The 21,756-nt window shown below is 39.2% G+C and overlaps 1 protein-coding gene across 1 annotated transcript in view; it reads right to left on the bottom strand.

Annotated features, from left to right (window-relative positions):
• LOC116334980 (thrombospondin type-1 domain-containing protein 7A) overlaps positions 1–21,756 on the bottom strand; it is a 198,040-nt gene that overhangs the window by 88,148 nt on the left and 88,136 nt on the right. Inside the window, exons 6-9 of the mRNA XM_039619888.1 lie at positions 18,573–18,728; positions 15,380–15,583; positions 8,764–8,958; positions 4,798–5,044 (exon numbers count right to left, since the gene is read on the bottom strand). Of these exons, the coding sequence (XP_039475822.1) occupies positions 4,798–5,044; positions 8,764–8,958; positions 15,380–15,583; positions 18,573–18,728 (802 nt within the window). The remainder of the gene's footprint in view (positions 1–4,797; positions 5,045–8,763; positions 8,959–15,379; positions 15,584–18,572; positions 18,729–21,756) is intronic.

Below are 21,756 nucleotides of genomic sequence, written 5' to 3'. Positions count from 1 at the left end.
TCAATCTTTTCTCTTTTTATTGCACTGCTTGCAGTAATCTTTGCTTTGGCTGATCTGACTGGCTGCCCTGAGAATACCAAGGGCAGAGATCATCTTAAGGTCTGCTAAACTTAATCCAATCCATGCATTTACTCTGCCATCAGTGTATTTCTGTCAAAACTAATCATGAAGGTTATTCGATGAGTATCTTTTAGAATTTGCTGATTCTTTTGTACAATAACTTGAGTGTATTTAATGAACTCATGTAAAATTCTACCTTCACTATGAAAACTCTCTGAGTTGCAAGTCCTTGAAGAAATAACCACATGGAATTTTTAAGGGTTGGAAAAACATATATACACACACTCTTAAAAGCTCAAATCAAAGAAGCATTTTGGCTCAGAACCATTTTTCTATACCTATCTTTGAGGATCAATAACATTTGATATACTTTATATTATTTTTTCAGTATTAAAAATGCACCAATTCCGTGCATTCAGGTGATCTTATATGGAATGACACATACCTGAAATGTGTTTCAGGAGAAAAAAGAGAAAATAAAAGAAAAATGTGGTCAAATTCAGGGGAGCTACTTTGCATCACACATATATATAGGAGATCAGAAAATGTCTTCAGCACCATGGACAGCATCACACTTCAATGATGAGAGGTGAAAACAGCTAGTGGGAAAAATGGGAAAGGCACAACGACTTTAGGAAGTCAGAGCTAGTATGTGGAAAGATTCATACACAGGACTGGGGTTCATGTTATGTGTATTATTAATTGAATTATTTTCACTTATTTTTCACCAAATATCCTGCCACATATTTGTAATGTTAACAAAAGTCACCAAGGCTTACGCATGTGTGTTTCCCATGTTTCTAGTACGAACCATGAAGACTTTCTCCAAGAATGCTTTCTAGCAGGAAAGGCTTTCTGCCAGCCCTGAAGGCTAACTTCTTCCATAACCGTGAAAAGCCGTCTCACAATCTGTGGAGAGACTTCTGTTTGACAGCACTCTCAGTATCTGTCACTCTGTTTTTGCCCCCAGGCATACAGAAACTCAAGCAGTGATGATGCACACACTTTTTCTGAGGTACAACCCATTAAACACAACTGCTAGTCCCATCCCTTTTAAGAGGCTGCGAGTTGGAGATGGATGCCAGAAATGTTTCATCCAATAATCCCATTATCTAATGGAAAATCTGGTCTTCCTGATAAATTAAAAAACAAAACAACAACAAATGTGTCAGTATGCGCTTTTAAGTATGCACCACACAGTTGTGGTGAAACAAAATGAGATGCCCATACACAAATGTTTATTCTGGATTCAGGTCTCCTTTTTAGTGCTCTTTGTTATGGTTGACAAAACACAGCCTCTGTTCTGCAACAGGGGCTGTGTTTTGTCAACTGAAAATACATTTTGATCAGATCCACTATGGTCAAAATATGATTATTTCCAAAAAGTTCTGCACAGTCTGAGAATTCTCACTGCTGAGTAATCCTGACACTCATTTCATCCATCTGATTTTCTCGCAACCAGACATTAGCCTGAAGTAGGTCGGGTAAAAGAGTAAATTTTTTTTATACCCACTATATTTTCTCTTTGCCTAACTGGCTGGTCTGAGAAGAATGAAGACAGCTGGCTGTTATACATAATCCAGTTTCTGCCTTTTCTTTTGAATGTATTTCATCAAATTAATCATAAAAAGGCTCTTCAAGAAAAGACAAACAAACAAACAAAAAAAAGACCCTTGGAAAATACAATATTTCTGTTTTGTCCACTCTCTTATTCTGGTTTTGTAATTTCTTTTTACATAAATGGTTTATGTCTGACAAACATTAACCACCCTTATTCCGTAAGAGACGCCTGTCATTCAGGCCCACTACCTACTTGATTTAACATTCAAAGTATTTTTCTTCTGCATTGTTTTTGGCACAGCTGATATTTTCAGATTTCTCAGTCTGGTCTCATTACAGTATTCCTTCTTACTTTGGCCTCTGAAATAGTTAGTGGAACAACGCCAGTGTATCAAAGACTGTTCTTTAGTACACAAAAAGATCTTCCTGCATTTTAAATGCATTTCCAGAAACCTCAGGATGGTACAGCCGAACCCCCAAAAAGCAAAACAAAGAAACAGTGAGAATTCTCCCAGCCTCACTCCTCACCTGCCATGCTGCTGTAGGGCTTGAAAAACATGTACTCTTCAACTTCAAACTGTTGAAAAGAAGCATGCTGCTGTAGCTCGAGTTCCAATTCATTACCAGTGATGATCCTCCACACAAAATTCAGGGCAGCTTGAAAGAAACGTTCATTTTTGCTCACTGTCAAGAGCAAATGGTCTGACATGGACTTCCAGGAAGTCAAAAAACAAGTAAAACAAGTATTCTAGAAGCCCCATAAGACGACACTGAACTTGAGATCAGCTAAGGTTGAATCAAGTAAAGATTTCTGATTTTTATAGACCTGTTCTCACCAAAACAGATGGTACAGCTTCCACCTCTCGACAGGTGCTACCTGAATCTGTCTCTCAATCTCCCACTCAAAAATAGAAAAGACCCCGATATAGGCTACTTGAGTTCCACCACATGGTGTACCAACTCCTCTCCAGCTGAGATTGGGCACTCCACCCCGATCCAGCTGAGAATCATGGCCTCAAACATGATAAGTACTCATTTTCATCCCAGCTGCTTCATAAACAGCTGAAATGTCTTGTCATTGTTTTCCATAATAAAATAAAATGAAATAAAAAATAGTAAGGAATTACAACAACAATAATCCTTTGAGTATATAAAGACTATGAGCATGACAGACCTCCTGTTACATGGGTGTGGATGTGCTTTACAACCTGAAGGGCGTTCATTTTCCTTCTGTTGTTTGTTCTAATGGACTCTTGTTTTAAAGCTTGTTACCACACAGAACTCAGCATCACCAAAATAATTCACTTACTAAGTAAGTCACAGAAAAACCAATCTCCACTGAAGGTTGAAAATGTCAAACAACTCTTTGGACCTCTTTAAGGTGCCTGTGTGACTTTCATTATTCAAAACCTCAGACAGGCTCAGCTGAGGGTTAGCAACAATAACCTCCCTCTGAGAGGGTGAATAGGAGTCCCCTTTCAATATCTTCTTTTCAGTTTCTGCTAGTGACACTATTACATGCTGCTCTTTTGCCCTTGTTGCAAATTACAGTTGATTATACAAAGTTATTGAGCAGTAAAAACAAAGATAATGGAAACAAATTGACTGAAACCTCTTTTTGTCAGAGACTCAGAGCCATTACCCTTGACACCTTTGCACCTCCCACTCTCCGAGCTACTGAGCCTGTGTTTATCTGTTGCTCCAGCTTTGCTGGGAGTGTAGATTTAAACTACACACGATAAAAGACTTCCAGGATTTTGACCCCTGTTCTGCAGCTTCACTGACTGGGTCACCTGCTCCAACAGCCACCGCTGAACTGGACATTAATCTTCATTTCATCCCGTGTTGTTCTTCATGAATCACATTTCCCTTGTAACATGCTCAACACGCGCCGACCCTTTAAATAATTGATGTTGCCATCCTCTCCTCAGTGATAACTACGCTTGGGGATTTTCTGGTCCTGAATTATAGCGAGAAACAAAAGGAACTAATTTAACATAAGAGAACACACATTAGGAGACCTTTTGTTTTTATTTTTGCAGGGCCGAATTCAATTTGCCTTGGATTTATTTTCTGCAAAACGCAACAAATGCAGATCAACTCCTTTATCTTCTGTTGTCAAATGAATCAGCCAAGCATAACTGACACCAGACTAGAGATGAACTTTTTGGCGGATGTTAAAGTAAATGCTTCTGTGTTTTGAATTCGCCTCATGTGGTGTGGTCTTCAGAGCTAACCACAAACATCTTGTCTCTCATCTCCCCCATGATTAAATTGCCTTAAAGTATCAATCCCATTTAATTACTGTCATTATCATCAATGAGAAATTACCAGCGCCCAAAACGGCAGGGTTAATTAGACTTTCAGGGACAGAGATTATTTATTTATCTGTGGATGCCTGCAAAGGGGAGATAGGAATTGGGAGTTAACTTCACGTAGAGTCTGCTCAGCGTCTCGTTATTTCACTTTGCTCCCCACCCACTGCTGTCTCTCTCGTTCATCTCTTGCTTTCTGACTTCTCCTTTGTGTTTTTAATCTCATCGACTTTCAGTCTCAGTTTTGCAATGTACAGTTAACCAATGGCATCCTTTAAAATAAACAGATACAAATAATTTACTCAATGTCCTGGATACTCCATTACACACCAAAACAAATGCTCGTACATCACTGTTTGACCAAGCATGTAAGATGGGCTTTTTAAAATTTCATTTTCACTGTATTTCTGTGTTCATTAAGCAACAACCCAAAACACAAGGGGTTCTTTAACACATCATTTCACTCATCAAAAGACAACCAGAGCTCTCGCTGTCGTCTTTTCCTCAAAGCTGCTACAGATTTCACTGATTGGTTTCTTCCTTTTGAATGTGAAAAGTGTCCAAATCAGTCAAATCAGCTGCCATACAGATCCGTTTGAAATGGAAACACACACCTCCTCTTCTATCTTCGATAGCACATGATTCTGAAATACTGTTCAAAGCAAGTGGATTTTAGGTCTGAGAACTTAGCAATTTTCATCACAACACAGCACTCCAGGAGTTGATTTCACAGTTATATACAGCTACAAATCAGAGAGGCAGGAAATAAGCAATCAGTGTTCTGTAGCAGGATTTAAATGGCTATGCGCTGGTTAAATGCCAACATAAACAAGTGCTCAAAGAAAGCAGAAATATAGCTTACTTCTTGGGTGGCACCTGGCCCACATTCACTCGGACACAGATGACCTTGCGAGTCTGCATTCCCATGGAGCAGGGAACCTCGCCGTCACTATTGGGCTGGACCCCCACAGAAGTGTTGAAGGAGGAGGTCGAGGGGTCTTCAGTGCAAGGGCCCCAGGGCCCCGTCTGCCAGTGGTAAACTGTGCAGGGGTGTTCATTACAGTTCCGAACCTCCTGAAGGGCGCTGCTGTTTGGGCAGAGGGCGCCACCTGAGAATACCAAAACACAATGAGGATAGCAATTCTAAATGTGTTCTCATGTGAGGAGGTAAAACAGGAGTAGTCGTTCCTGTACTCTGTTTTCACAGCTGATTAAAACACATCATGTAACGCTAATTAAGAGAATCACCCAGCACTATTATATTCACTGTTTTCAGTGTAAAAGTTCAGGTAAAACTACTTTACATGGATTAAGCTGCACAGCACCAAATAGCAGACTGACAACGTTTAAAATTAGAATTACCAGCCTCAGAGAGATATTTGCATAAACTCTCAAGCATGAGACAGTCATGGAGTTGTTTCCTCTATGTAGGTATTTTCTAGGATAAATCTGATCGGGTGATGATGGAGTAAAAAAAAAAGAAAAAGAAAGAATCTGTTTGGTTAAAAAATGAAAGGTGAAAAGTTTTTTTTTTAAGCATGTTGGAAAACACTTTACACCTCACATGTAACCGCTGACAGTAAAAAAAAAAAAAAAAAAAAAGAAGAAAAAGGTTTTGTTAGCGACAGAAAGCCTGAGTTTTATTCTTGTGGGACCAAACAATATAAAACTTCTAACCCAGTCTCTCATTCAATGTCAGTTTAATAAATATAATATATATATATATATACACATATATAAAACCAGCCTCTAATGCCTTGTGACAACCTAATAATCAAAAATCATTTTCTTGCACCTCGGAGGTGAGAATTGTTGAATAAAAAGCTAGAAGAGAAACTGTAAATGAGCCAGTTTCAAGTCTCAAGAAAGGTGCAAGAATTTGTTTCCCCCGAGGCTAAACGCTGAGGCTTATGTTGGTTGATTTATATGCATCTGCCTTATTTCAGGCACTGCACTTATGGCTCAAAATATCACTGCACTATCTTTTTTTTGCTTGCTTTTCCACCCAATTTTCATTAAAACAGAATAATGCATAATATAGATGTATCTGGCATTGTGTTTTTACTGACAGCATGATCAGTTCTCTTCTCTTGCTGCCTTTGGGTATCAGGGGTTTACTTTAAAGAGGGAGCCTAAATTTTATTTTGATTTTACTTTTTCCAAAAAGCCTCCAAAGATAGCCCTGGAAATTTCTAATGTTTGAATGAGACTTGTATGATTTTTATGTAGATGACCAGAAATGAATAATAGTCCTTAAAAACATCTGTTTAGTTGTGAGCAATCTCTTACAAAACGTGCTTTGGTGAAAGCTACAAGGCTGAAAAGTTACCATGTTTGCTGGCATGACATGGAAAAATAGTGATTTTATTTAAAAACAAACAAACATGTCTTTAAATTACTACGTATTTTGTGTTGCCAATGTTGAAAACAACCATTATTTACCAAAAAATACTTGCAGCTCCTACCCTGTTGAATATTAATGTTATAAATGCTGTTTTAGTCTGGCTTTATCAGGGTTTATTCAGGATTTAGGTTTTAACCTTTGGCAAGTTGATATGTCTCCAAGAGGAGTTTAAATGTTTGTGTATACTACTGCAAGACATAGGTCTGGCTTTAATGCACTACTTTAGTGTTTAATACCTTTAACTATTGCCATCGCTATGGCCCCTCTTTCAGTCAGTCAGTTGTTGGGTCGATGGGCTGAGAGAGCCATCTCTGTTTCAGAGTAATTGCAGACACTTAGGGCTTTCAGGAAAGATTGAGGGGCATTGCAGCACTGCGAGTTCTTCACACCTGTATTTCTCTGCCGGAGTTGAAAGAAAGCCAGCTCCTAAATGAGTGGCGGTGTACACACAGTCGGGTCTGAATCACAGACTGCCAACTCTGACAAATCCCAGCCTAATAGCCACTGAGCATGACTTCCTTTCTGCTGACTGTGCCATGCCACCTTAGCTGACTAACAATGGGGCAATCCTAGTCTCAACACTGGCCTGACATGGTATCGCAAATGAGCCTCAGCTGTGGCTGAACAGTGACCTAGAAAATGTTGTTTTGCTGGACAATGGGGGAAATGTGAGGCAGTTTAAAGGAAACATATCCCACATGATGCAGTGACAAATAAAGCCATCTTATTTAACTGTGCATATACAGTTTGTCTTTGTCGAGCAATTTATGGACCAAAGTTTTGGCTCTGGTTTAAAAAAATCAAGTAATATGTGATTTAAGTGCAGACTTTTAGCTTTAATTCAAGGGATTTAACAAAAACAGTGCTGTTAATTGTTTACAGAATCACCACATATGTACAATCAGACTATGTAGAAAAATGTCTGTAATCCCTGTAATACTTATATGTGATTTAATCACATATTGATTAATTTAAAATCCAGTGTTGTGGTGTAGAGAGGCAAAACCATGTCTTTTCCCAAAGATTTATGTACCTAACTGAATGTGGGACATGTCATTACTGGGTATTTATTAGACAGGTAGAGTCAAATGTTGTTTCTTTGTCATTTTTTGCATGTTTTCTGACACTTTTCCATCAGTTATTTAAATGCACTCATGTTTGCAAGACAAACTATAATTTGCTGGAGAAAATGCCACTTAGCATGCACCTTGAATGTGATTCAACTGATGACTATCAAACAGTAAGAGCCACTTGGGCTTTCCACGGTCCCACCATAATCACCACAGAATTAAATGTAAGCAGTTATGCTAAATAGGTCATTAATTAAGCTTATTAAAATTAGCACAGAATTCTATGCAAACATTGGTGGATGCATATTATTAGAGGCCTGTGTCCTAAGGTTTGAGTGGTTCTTTAGTTCCAACCATTTTTTCTCAATTTTTCATTAATATGTAACACATGGGTTAAAAAAAAATCTGCCAAGGAGCAAATTCTAATCAGATAATCTGCTCTGAGGGGGAAACTTGCAATGAAGAGAAAGCTTTCAGATTTCTGGTATCGTTGTGTGTTCATAAAACTGTGTCACAGTACAGTATGGGTTTAAAGCTAATCTAAACTACAACTCTACAACTACAGTTTATCCAGTCTGCCTAGAGTCAAACATTTACCATAAAGTTCTGGAAACTTCGGCACCTGTGAAAGACCTTTGATAAATACAGACGTCAGAAATGTTAATGTGGTAGGTGAGGTATGCACTAGATGAGCTAATACTACAGCAGAACAACTGAAAACTGCTAACAGAGTTCAGCCATTTCACACATGGCTAACAAGGCTTGACTGAATTACAACTGGCTGAATAAATTCAAAATCAATTATAAGCTACCCTAAAGCTGTTATGGTAATGTACACATTTTTTAAAGCCCAAAACAAACTAACAGTTTTAATTTTTCTGCATGTAGACACATAGCTAGAGGGATACAAGAGCTACCATCAAAATGTGTTTTCAAATGTTACCCTCCATCACAGTGATCCACGCCACAACCATTGCAGTGACTGTGAGGAAAACACACACCCAGATAAAACATTCAGAGACGTGACAAAAAGGACGGCACACAAACACAGCGGACACTCTTAGAAATTTAAAACCAGAGAGAGAATAAGCATATGCAGAGAAATGATCTTAGAAAGAGATAAAAAAGTGAGTGTCAGGCGAGGAGACAGACCAACAGAAATAATCACCAGGACAGATAAGCAGACTGTTTGAGATAAGGACAAATGCACATGCAGACAAGTGTGAAATCCAGACATTCGAAGAGTGACAGCAAAGGACGACTTGAAAGGCTGTGACTAAGGCAATATTCAGGCTTCATCTCCATATATTTCCATATACAATGGACAGTCGACTGTTGGCGGGTCCAGACTCACCTTCCCCAGCGTTGTAGGCCAGAATAGAGCGGGTCCTCATCTGCTTGCCCTCAATGGTCTTGCTCGAGCATGTCTGAGAGCAAGTGGACCAGGACGTCCAGTCACTGAGCACACAGTCTCTTGAGCAAGGCACCTCACAGGGCACAGGTTCTGGAGGTGGGTTAGATGTGCAGAGATTTCTATCCACCTTCTCTCCTGAAGCAAAACAGAACACAAAACAGGGTCAAAAGCCCATAAATGGTAGCTTGTCGTGAGGCTGAGGCTGGTAACCCCAAAAATAGTATAATAGTGTTTTAATCTGCTTATGATAATCACTGATCATAAAGTTATACTTTATGATCTTCCCTTCAAGGCTTTTTGCTTGTGCACATCTGGACCACTTTCAGCATTACAGCTTTTTATACCTTGGTAGGTCAATTCAGAGTATATGCACTTCTGCAGTGGGTATCCATCTATCTATACACACAGGCTGAGTCACCTTGATTGCACCTAGTAAGGGTATTCTGTAATAAAAACAACATTACAGGGAGTGCAGAATTATTAGGCAAATGAGTATTTTGTCCACATCATCCTCTTCATGCATGTTGTCTTACTCCAAGCTGTATAGGCTCGAAAGCCTACTACCAATTAAGCATATTAGGTGATGTGCATCTCTGTAATGAGAAGGGGTGTGGTCTAATGACATCAACACCCTATATCAGGTGTGCATAATTATTAGGCAACTTCCTTTCCTTTGGCAAAATGGGTCAAAAGAAGGACTTGACAGGCTCAGAAAAGTCAAAAATAGTGAGATATCTTGCAGAGGGATGCAGCAGTCTTAAAATTGCAAAGCTTCTGAAGCGTGATCATCGAACAATCAAGCGTTTCATTCAAAATGGTCAACAGGGTCGCAAGAAGCGTGTGGAAAAACCAAGGCGCAAAATAACTGCCCATGAACTGAGAAAAGTCAAGCGTGCAGCTGCCAAGATGCCACTTGCCACCAGTTTGGCCATATTTCAGAGCTGCAACATCACTGGAGTGCCCAAAAGCACAAGGTGTGCAATACTCAGAGACATGGCCAAGGTAAGAAAGGCTGAAAGACGACCACCACTGAACAAGACACACAAGCTGAAACGTCAAGACTGGGCCAAGAAATATCTCAAGACTGATTTTTCTAAGGTTTTATGGACTGATGAAATGAGAGTGAGTCTTGATGGGCCAGATGGATGGGCCCGTGGCTGGATTGGTAAAGGGCAGAGAGCTCCAGTCCGACTCAGGCGCCAGCAAGGTGGAGGTGGAGTACTGGTTTGGGCTGGTATCATCAAAGATGAGCTTGTGGGGCCTTTTCGGGTTGAGGATGGAGTCAAGCTCAACTCCCAGTCCTACTGCCAGTTTCTGGAAGACACCTTCTTCAAGCAGTGGTACAGGAAGAAGTCTGCATCCTTCAAGAAAAACATGATTTTCATGCAGGACAATGCTCCATCACACGCGTCCAAGTACTCCACAGCGTGGCTGGCAAGAAAGGGTATAAAAGAAGAAAAACTAATGACATGGCCTCCTTGTTCACCTGATCTGAACCCCATTGAGAACCTGTGGTCCATCATCAAATGTGAGATTTACAAGGAGGAGAAAACAGTACACCTCTCTGAACAGTGTCTGGGAGGCTGTGGTTGCTGCTGCACGCAATGTTGATGGTGAACAGATCAAAACACTGACAGAATCCATGGATGGCAGGCTTTTGAGTGTCCTTGCAAAGAAAGGTGGCTATATTGGTCGCTGATTTGTTTTTGTTTTGTTTTTGAATGTCAGAAATGTATATTTGTGAATGTGGAGATGTTATATTGGTTTCACTGGTAAAAATAAATAATTGAAATGGGTATATATTTGTTTTTGTTAAGTTGCCTAATAATTATGCACAGTAATAGTCACCTGCACACACAGATATCCCCTAAAATAGCTCAAACTAAAAACAAACTAAAACTACTTCCAAAAACATTCAGCTTTGATATTAATGAGTTTTTGGGTTCATTGAGAACATGGTTGTTGTTCAATAATAAAATTATTCCTCAAAAATACAACTTGCCTAATAATTCTGCACTCCCTGTAGAGTCATTTTCGCTCTAATGGGAATCACAAGACATTTCTATTTGCCAGATCTGATCTATGATTTGAACTATTTGATCATACAGAAACCAGCTGAACAACATTCCAGGTGTTATTGGCAATTACAATACATTTAAAACTTCTATTTGTGTGTTTCCAAGTCCCAATGGTCATTTTGTGTTGGTATGCATTTCAACAAAAAAGTTTTCTGCTGAAAGGTGTAACAGGTGGTTCAGTTTATTTGATATGTTTTTCCCAGTAAAGTGGAATACTCAGAATCTACCATCTGTGTTTTGGGGAACTTTCAACATTTGCAAGGATAACTTTATGACAGGTTCTACGTGCAAACAGTTGTTCACCAAAATGACTCATTATTTCACCTTCATATTACACACGAAACCATAACATTACAGGGATAGCCCCATTAGTATTACCTATGTTTAATTTCAAGCAGCACATATGACCATCCTGCTTGAGTTAATGAAGGCAAACATTCCCGGTTTATCTTACCATCAACATCCCAATTAATTCCTGGTGCTTTACAGTATATACAGTAATTAAACACCTGTTTTGGCCATTTCATCAAAGAAAATGTTTAAAAGTGAATAAATAATGTGACTCAAAAGAAGAACATTAAAAACTGATTAAAGTTTAAATAGAGAAATATAAACCAGATAAAGACCTGAAACATTTTACTTTGTCAGAAAAAAATCTTGATTGTATTTTTGAGGATGTGTTCAGTTTGTGGCCTCAACCACAAAAACAAGTAATTTTCTGATTTTGCTCTAAAAGTCAGCTTGTCATTGTTGAAAAAAAAATCGGAAAACATTCATTGCAAGAATTTCATTGTTACCGGTTACATTTCAGCACAGAGGCGGAGGGAAGAGCTGAGAAAATGAACAGCTGTGTCTTAATTGATGGCACGATGTCAAGAACACGGCCCACTTTAAATTTTCGAGTCACGCTTGTTCTCTTAAGAGGCTGTTCGCTCTCTGAGTCAAGTGGCAGCATAAACTTGGTTTTGTTTAATTGTTTTTGTGTGTATACAAAAGGAAATGTGAAGATAAGAAAAGACTTAAAAGATTTTAAACAGGAAAAGCCCCGGAGAGCCAAGCAGATTGAATCAAATACTGTACATAAGTAGCTTAAAATTTCACAGCTACTGTACTTTACGCATACATTCAAGTCTTATGCGTGATCTATTTTGCTGTATGTCTATTCATACATACAGTAGATTCTACTGAGCTCAAAATAAGATATGCTTATTAAACACAATCACATTTTTGTTGGTTTGTCCCACATATAAGGTCTGCCTTGTCTGGGGCCCATTGTCAGCCTTCAGAGGGATAACGGTGTAAAATTTTACTTTTGCTTTACCTCACAATAATCTGTGCTGTCTTGCAATCTAACCTATGCAAAAAGACGACTTTGTATTGTGAAACTATGTTAAGTATTAGACTGCTGCTGGTTGTGGACACACTCTGTACTACTGCAATTATAAAGATAAATAGAGGAGCTCTCCCAGCTCTCTCACTGAATGCTGCTGAGGCTGATTGAGACAGGCAGCAGCTGAGATTATGATTGCAGCCATGCGGTGACATAGCTATCACTGTGGCTGCAGCCACAGCTTTGCTTTGGGTGTTATGATTATGGTTATGAAACATTAGTTTATAATGGTTGGGCGTGCGCAAATTATTAATATGACTGTGCTGCTTGAGAACTGAAATTAAACTTTTTTTTCTAAACTCCTGTGAACTAATGGCAATAAATCTGTCATATCTGATAAAAAGCACACAGGTTGCAACAGTTAAAGAGGGACTATTATTCTTTTCCCTGTTTCATCTAATGGAAAAAATATTACTAATGTGGATTCTTGAATTAAACTTGGCCAAAGGTCAAATAATAAATGGACGCATCTGCAACTACTGTGATCGACTTGTTCAGGGCCAATGTTTATACTCAGTTTTTGAATTTATCAGTGAGAGAAGCATCACATCATCTCATCGACTCATTATCGGGAATAATAATCACAGTATCAACATAAAAACTCACAAATGCCAACAAATTCCTGTAAGGAGATTGTTGAAGCTATCAACATGGATGATGGAAAATGTATAAAGACCTCGAAAAAGCTGAGCAATAAATATAGCTGACTTGAGTGGGGATATAGGAGGGGGAAAAGTTTTATTGTGGCTGGTATTGCATAGCATAAAGTTACACTGCAGAAGTCTAAACCACCAAACAGACTGCATATAACAGATGGACAAAGCCACAAAGCTTGAAGCTGTAATGTTAGCACTTTGGTAACCGGTATACATGGAGCCAGAAGTGATCATGTTCGTACAAGAGGGTGAAGTTAAAAGCAAATTTTAGTAAGCTTGAATCTGTAGTGTACAGGTGCAATCCACAAGTCCAAGAATTTCCCTCACCAAAACCTAAAAATATTTAAAGACAATGGCAAAATAATTTAAATGCTGTGTAACATGAGAGTCATCGGGGTGTATGCTGTTCAAACCTTCTGTTAACGAGGGGCTGCTTATCAGAAGACTGATGACCCAAAGAGAGGGAGGGGGAAATGTGCTAAAATGGTTGTTATGGCAATTCTTATAATAATGACACTAATAGTAACAATAATATTTTAAATGTAGATGTGTCACATCAGCATGTCTTCTTTCTGCAGAGAATTTCCCTAATGTGGCAGTGGATTATAACTACACTAATGTTCCTTATACTGACATGACAGATGATTATGACTCTTTTAAATTGATTAGCTGTAAAATATTCATACTGATGCACTCTTGACTGTGGCTCGTCTCCAAACAAAGTGGCACTGAACATGGAAACTGCAAATTCACATGGGATTCCCACATTTTTACACAACTATTCATGGTTTATTGATGAGCTGCTGGTATCACGCTTAAGTGGATTAAAATAACCCACACATTTGTCTGGGTTGCTTCATGTGTTGCCATGAACCAGGCGGAGAATATTTTCCTCTTTCAGCAGCGCACACACACACAAGCAAATGTAAACCTTTCAATGAGCGAATTGAAAATTCAAGCAAAAGATAGGCTTCACAAGTCAGACTGGGCCTGACTCTGCATTAAGATGTCACTTTGACAGATACGCAGTGAACCAATCATGACTGAACTAAGAAGGCATGAAAATAAGAAGTGACAAGGGACCCCAGCAGTTTTCAGACTCGCACAGAGGAAACATGAATGAACAGAACACCCACTATGAGAGGAACACCTCCATGCTCAGTATGCAGAGAAGAAACAGCTCCCTGTCTAAGTGGGCAGGCAGTCAGCATGGGGAATATCAATAGCCAGTTTCAATAACATTTGTATCGACCTTCGCCTGTTGTCTGGGGCCTGGCTGCGTGGCCTTTTCTTTTATGGCTGGGACACACTCCGAGAAAAAATACAGCCAGCATTGCAGTGAAAAATCTCTGAGGCGAAAAGCAGAGCAAAAATCCAAACAGAACAAATCAATTTTCATCAGATGAGGGAGTGAATGTGAGCGGGGATCAATCAACCAAAGTCATGGTGCGAAAGAACAGCGCACAGTTTCTGCTGTACTCCGGCCATACAGGGGAGAGTTTCCAGCAGACCAGCTTCACTGAGCACCTGCAGCTGATGCATGAAGTGTGATTTGTGGGAGACGTTAGAAGGACAAATCAACTTCTCTAGTGTGGAAAACATGAACAAAGTCACTGCACTGCATCATAAATCCAAGATTTACTGAGTAGATTTGCAACTGAATGAGATTCCCAGAACAACATCACAGTATAACTTTACATGCTGAATAAATAAATGTGCCATGTCATTTGATGCACAACTCACAGCAGCTCAACCCCCCCCCCCCACACTCAATAATGTGTTGTGACTTATTTTGTCATACATATGTCTGATAGCTGAAGGCAAGAGGAACTCAACAAAGTATCTCTGCTCTGTCACCCTTAATATTAAAGATTTACAGTAATAAAGAGAAGCAGTAAAAATCAGGAGTAGCAAAGGGCACGAGATACTCTAAGACTCGGGGCTCGAGGATTGATTTGATTTAAAGCGAGTAAGGTTTAATTGTGCGTGCAGAGAGGAAACTGTAATGAGAGAGACGGCAGGAGAGAGGTAGCAACGCTGAACCGAGGAAGCGTTAAAGTAGAAGAGCTTTAACAGGGAGAGGGGGGAAGGGGAGCCAAGGGAGAGCATTCCTCACAAAGTTGATGAATGGCAACTGGGAGTCATGTTGTGGAAATCTCCTCACGTACAGCGCTGTGCTGCAAGAGTTGCAGGGTCGGTGGACAGGTGACCTTGAAAATATAGGATTTTTCATGCAAGGTCAGACCAGCAATTTCTTTTTATTGCAAATCGAGGTGGGTCGAAAACGCAGCAAAGTGCAAGGATGAGCAGGGAGCAAGCATCAATGTCAGCCAGCAAACACTGTCTGTAAGCAAGAGTATGGTTAGTTTTTAACAAATGACTGTTCATTTTGGAAATGTGGAGCACATTAGGATTAAACATTCCTCGCTCACCGTTGCTGTTGACACATTGGACCTGCACGATCTGGGTGCCGGAGCCACACTGCTTCCCATCATCAGGAATACACGGATCCAGACTGATCAGCTGCCAGTCGTAACAAGTGGGCTCGTCACATGGCACCGCCTCCACAAGGTGTGGACAGTTTCCAGGACCTCCCGTTGGCTCGTTTGTAATCTGTCGTTTCCTCAGCTTGAAACCTGCAGTGCAAAGACAGTTATCACATCTGACAAACTTTTGTGTGTAGCAGGCTTTAGTTTTTTCACACAACCACATACATAAGGGGAAATTAGTCCTCATCTTACTCCACTACATGTTAAAAGTTCAATTTTATTGCATTGTATTTATTTAAATCACGTGATAAATGTTTTAATCATACACATTGTAAATTTAAAAAAAAAAATTGTCTAGTTTCATCTGTCACGGGTGCGTTTGGTAGCAGTTTGGTAGCACATGCAATACACTATCTTTGTGATCTATCTTTTTTTAAGCTACGCCATAAATAATTTCACAGCTGCTCAGATTTATCTTTAAATCCTTTGGAGTAAGCCTCCTTTTAGGTTGGAGACAAATGAATTAAATAGGCTCCACGCTGACCAGCTACACCCCTAAAACAATCGTATATACAGCAAGTATTTCTCTTTAGACCAACTACTTCTCTGTTTAAACTGGACCTTTCATGTTTTTCCTTGCTTTCTGTCATATAAAAACTGTTATAGTGATGGATATTCTAAGAAAACATGGTGAACAGTTGAATAAATTACATTTGTGCATATGCAAGTAATCCCTGTGAGCCAAAAGGTCAGGTTTCAGACTTCTTTGAGCACTCAGTCTTCTTCCTACTATTAGTTCTGTTCAACATCAGTGAGACAAGATATTACTTATATGGTCATCTCTGACTCCCAGCTCCAACCAAATACTGTTAAAACCTTCTGTTCACTGGAGTCTGAGAGTGTGCACCAAGTTCCAGTATAACACAAGTTCTTTTTGAACCATTAATCCACTTGAAAATAGTGCAAAAATAAAACTATTTATACTATTGATTAATTTAATATTATTAATGTAGGATTTTACAAACAGTGAGATCTTACATTACATTTTACATTACTAAAGTCTGAGCACTTAAATGTTTGTTTGATGGTTGGTCTCTTGATATGGCTCATCAATAAGAAACCTTCATGATTTCACTTCACTGCTTAAGTTTATACTTATGTGCAATATTTGCATAAACATTGTTATTTCACTCACACTATGAACAGCAGACAAAGACTGCCATATTCTGATGCAACAAAGGGACATTTTAGACTGAAAATGTAATTAGGCTGCTGTAGTTTCCTTACAAATTGTATGCTTCTTACCTATTTTTTAACAAGATGACCTGCTACTACTGGAGACAATCAGTCATTAAAAATTCAGCGATATTCTCTGAAGCTATGTGGTAAGGTGAAAGCCAATATGAGAATATTTTTTAATGTAAAACTGTATAAAGACTGCATATTCATTAAGCGCATTCAGGCTCGATCATATTATTCTACAGAATTCTAATTATAACGGCCTCGTACAAAAAGATAACAAACGTGATGGATGGCATACAAGCAGCATTTAATACACAGCAGCCACTTTTTTCATTGTTTTTGAGCTATAATTATTAGAAACAATAACAAGGAATAATTTAAGAGGTTCTTGTATTTTCAGCACAAAATAGTGAATCGGGTGAGAATTTATCTCGGTGCCAGGAGCACAAGAGGGTGACAGATGACTGACAAATTATTTTCGGCTTGTTTATCTCCTATAATGAAGACTACATGGAGGCGAGAAGGGGGAGTATTTAGGAAAAAACACTGAACAGCTGGTCTTAGATAGTGTCTGTAATTATTTTAAACCAGTGTAACACAACAGCTTTGATAAAGCATAATAATGCTTAAAACGTGACACACTGAGTATAGTACTTAGAGCAGACAGAGACAGTTCAGCTGATAATGGCAGCTCATATTAGCTGAAGGCTCAGCTGATACCCTATTTGAAGCCTCAGTCATGCAGGCTTAGAGACCGCTCGGAGACTCCCTGGCAAGTGTTGGTCACCAGGGAAAAATGTGACTGGCAAATCTGCAAACCGCTTTGAAACCCACCTCCATCTCAACTCCTGACCAAATTAACTGACTGGAGGCATTACCTTGCCCTCCAATAACATTGTGAGGAGTCATTTTTGACCAGGCTATGTCCTTCAATGCACATATTAAACAAATATGTAGGACTACTTTCTTCCATTCGCGCAACATCTCTAAAATTAGAAACATCCTGTTTTGGAGTGACGCTGAAAAACGACTTCATGTGTTTATTACTTCTAGGCTGGACTACAGTAATTCATTATTATCAGGATGTCCTAAAAACTCCCTGAAAAACCTTCAGTTGATTCAAAATGCTGCAGCAAGAGTACTGACAGGGACTAGAAAGAGAAAAAAAGAGAAGAAAATCCAGTTACTCACATACAAAATCTTGAATAATCAGGCCCCATCTTATCTTAATGACCTTATAGTACCCCATTAGTGCACTTCGCTCTCAGACTGTGGGCTTACTTGTTGTTCCTAGAGTATTTAAAAGTAGAATGGGAAGAAGCCTTCAGTTTTCAGGCTCCTCTTCTGTGGAACCAGCTTCCAGTTTGGAATCGAGAGACAGCGACTATCTCTATTTTTAAGATTAGGCTTAAAACTCTCCTTTTTGATAAAGCACATAGTTAAGGTTGGATCAGGTGATCCTAAGTCCTCACTCAGTTACGCTGAAATGGGTCTAGGCTGCAGGGTGATTGAAAAAGGAGCTTTTTCCATCCCACTATCAAAGCGCTTGCTCATAGATGGTCATATGCTCTGTTTTCCTTGTATTAATGTTGGGTCTTTACATTACAATATAAGGCATTGAGGCAACTGTTGCTGTGATCTGGCACTCTATAAATAAAACCGAATGGAACTAAACTGAATGTCATAGTGGCCGATCTGTTCTGTGCACGCCTGGAGTCTTGCTGCTACTCCCCCAGCTTATGCATTACATGTATGCAGTTCCACAAATGTAGAACAATTGAGAGGTGCAAAACAGAGCCACAGTGCCAAACGTGATAGAGTGCAGTTAGAAATAGCAATCACCTTTTGACTATAATAGTTTGGACTGAATTACATATTTCAACCATTCAGGTACCTTTCTTTCCAGCCTGATCATCACAGTTTTCAAAGGTGCAGGGCCCCCAGGCACCCCATGGTGATACCTCACAGTCGATGGGACAGGGGATTTGGCACAGCTGGGATCTGTTGGGGATTGGACCTTCGCACAGCTTGTTTTCCACTGGGCGGGAGGCTGTGCAGATAAACAAAAGGGAAACACACAATAAACAGCAGATAAAATGAGCCTAATTCTGAGGAATTTTTCTTCTTTACCAGCATTGGAATGAGCAGGAACAAGGGACGCAAAAATGCTTATTTGCTTTTATTCCTGGCATAAAATCCCTGCAGAGGGAAGATGAGAGCCACAGTGAAAAAACAAAACATGCCTGTGAAGTAGACACTATTATCCCTTTGTTTTGTTTATCGTCTCCCTGTTAGCATGTCAGAATGATAAATTAGCAATGATTATCTCGTACAACGCCTTGCTAGCAGCATAAAACATTGTGGAGCCCTGCCCACGGACTCTCAACGGAGACATAGGAAGAGGAGGGAACAATACAACACTAAAGGTGTAAGAGAACAAGGACAATATCTTGTCTCATGTTTATTCCATGAGGTGTAATTTGGCATCTACTTCTCCTAGTCATGCCATGTTGGATTCTAAAAAAGCTCTTTCCACGAAACCACTGGTAAATGCATGCCAGTCTGAACTCTGGGGGGAAGAAAAGAGGAGATGCTATCACTGTGCAAGGAACAGCTCTGTGACAACTGTGCAGAATACATTTCTACACATCTGCATCATGATAAATAAATCTGATGTGCAGAGTTCCTGAAGATACAAAGTTAATGCATTTATTCATGCACAAAATCGTGCAAGTGTCATTTCAAAGTGGATGTTTCTGCTTTCAGAGACGTTTTCCTTTTTTTTCCCATCACCCTTTTGAGCCTCGTAAGACTAGAGGCTGACAGGAAATGCACAAGGAGACTAGGAGAAAGGGGACTTTCGATACAAGCCTGACCACACGCAGTATTTAAGGTTTTGCAGCTTAATTACATATTTTCCATTTGTATTGATTACACAGTTTTAACAGAATCAAAGTAATACATTTAATCTGATGCAAAAAGGCAATGGAGAGGTTTCTTTTCCAGGAAAGTAAAACCGACTGCTGACTGTATTTGCCAAACAATGACACCATCAGCATTTAGATTGGTTGCCTTTAAGGTTTGCTTTTACTTTCCAATTCCAGCTCCCTCAGAAAATAAAAGCAAACTGGCAAAACTGGGAAAAAAATCACAAACCGGAGTAACTGCATTACATGAAGAAGAACAGAGAAGACGGTGCGAGAAATGGATCTCTTTTTTCTGTGTCAATAGAAACTATTGCAAATGACCTCAGTCGGAACAGGGGTGTCAACAGCCCTCACACTGTGTTGGGAGAATTGACTGATGCTTATGTGGTGCCAAACAAGCTGAAGTGGCACTTGGGAACCCAAAGTTCTTTCTCTTAGAGAAACTTTAAAAGAGTGTTGCATATAAGTTGAGGCAATGACACCATTCACTGGACTGTGGAAAATAAAAAAAGATGCTTGCAGGTGGCATGCCAGCTGCAAATGTGCTGTCAACAGAGCTTTCAGCTGACTGCACAACCAAAAGAATAGTTACTCCTGACATGTCAGATGGCAAAGCATACAGCATACAGGTGTTGTTACACCTATGTTTGAAAGACAGATATTCATTAGACTGATTTCTACTTTGTTTATGGAATAACTATGTAATCAAAACAGAAAATAGAGATCAAGGGTGATCCCGCTAAAGCCCTGACTCACATTGCAGTTAACTTATCTTAGCATAAAGCCTGAAACCAGAGGTAAACAAACTGCTTGGCTCCATAACAGAACATTTTAAGTTTGCTAATTAACACGTTACACCTTGTTGACTGATTGATTGTTGGTTTGCTGAACCAATCAAGTGTTAAAATGGCAATTTGTCTTGATGACATGAGACATAAGCTTTGGAGGTAATGGAGAGAAGCAGACTAGCTGTTTCTCCCCGTCTCCAACCAGCTGCTGCCTGTAGTTTCATATTTACCAGACAGATATGAGATTGGCCTTCATCTTTTCTTGTAACTTTTAAAGAAAGAAAATAAGTGTGTTGCCTACAATTTTAAATCATCCCTTTAAAGCATGAAGCCAGCAGCACACCAACTTCATGCTTCCAGGTTTTCCTGATTAGAAGGAGTCTGGCTCACTGAGCAGACAAGTCCAACCCTCTGCCTGAAGCTCTCCACATTGACGGACACTTCTGAACCTCTCTTCCTGCAGCTACACTCAGAAAACCTGCAAAGCTGAGCCTGTAAATCAGATTTCATTCTGCGCAGAATTCTGACTTCAACATTTTTTGAGCTATATAGCTTTAATAAAGATAACTATAAAACACTGATTTACAGGAATAATGACAAGTACTGTAGAAGGTACTTCTTCACTACTTGGAAAGATTAACTATTACAGTTAATTTAGGTTAATTTAATAATTGAAATGTGGCCTATACAGGGGGAGATATTTAAATAGTAGCTAAAGGTATTGAATGAATGTTTAAAATAGTGAGCCGGCCATTATGAATGGTTGAAACATAATTATGAAAATATGGGCTAAAAGTTGACCAGGTCCAATTCAAGATTTCCTACTTCAAATTGAAAATGAGCAACTAAATGTTTTGAGGAGAACTGTGGGGATATAACAGAGGAAAGATGGCCTGTAAAACAAAACTACAAAAACCTGTTTAACTACATGTTGTTATACACAATACAATATCATAAATATAAATGATTGTACATTAACTTAAATTAACTGTAACAGTGTGGGTGGACTGTGTCTGGTTTTAATGTGAAGCTGTAGGAGAATAAATTGGCACCATCTGTTGTAACAGGAAGTACTGCTATAGTAGATTTTGCCCCTATAAGAAAATCCGCTCGCTGTGAAACTGATTCTTGGTTAAAAACAAGATGATGAAAAATACATATCAGAAGCTTTTTCTCTACAAAGTCTGAGTATGGATTGATCTCTACTTTTGAAATATTGTAATTAATACTGGAGTGTGTTTTTTTAAAAGAAGATATTTAACGATTCATACAAACCCCCCCCCCCCCAAAAAACTCTTCACATGTTCAACCTGAAGCACTTTATTTCCTGTATCCCAACTGTTCCTACAAGACATCTAAAGCT

This window comes from Oreochromis aureus, linkage group 11 (assembly GCF_013358895.1).
Source record: "Oreochromis aureus strain Israel breed Guangdong linkage group 11, ZZ_aureus, whole genome shotgun sequence".
NCBI lineage: Eukaryota > Metazoa > Chordata > Actinopteri > Cichliformes > Cichlidae > Oreochromis > Oreochromis aureus.
This window is presented reverse-complemented; position numbering and strand designations above follow the sequence as displayed.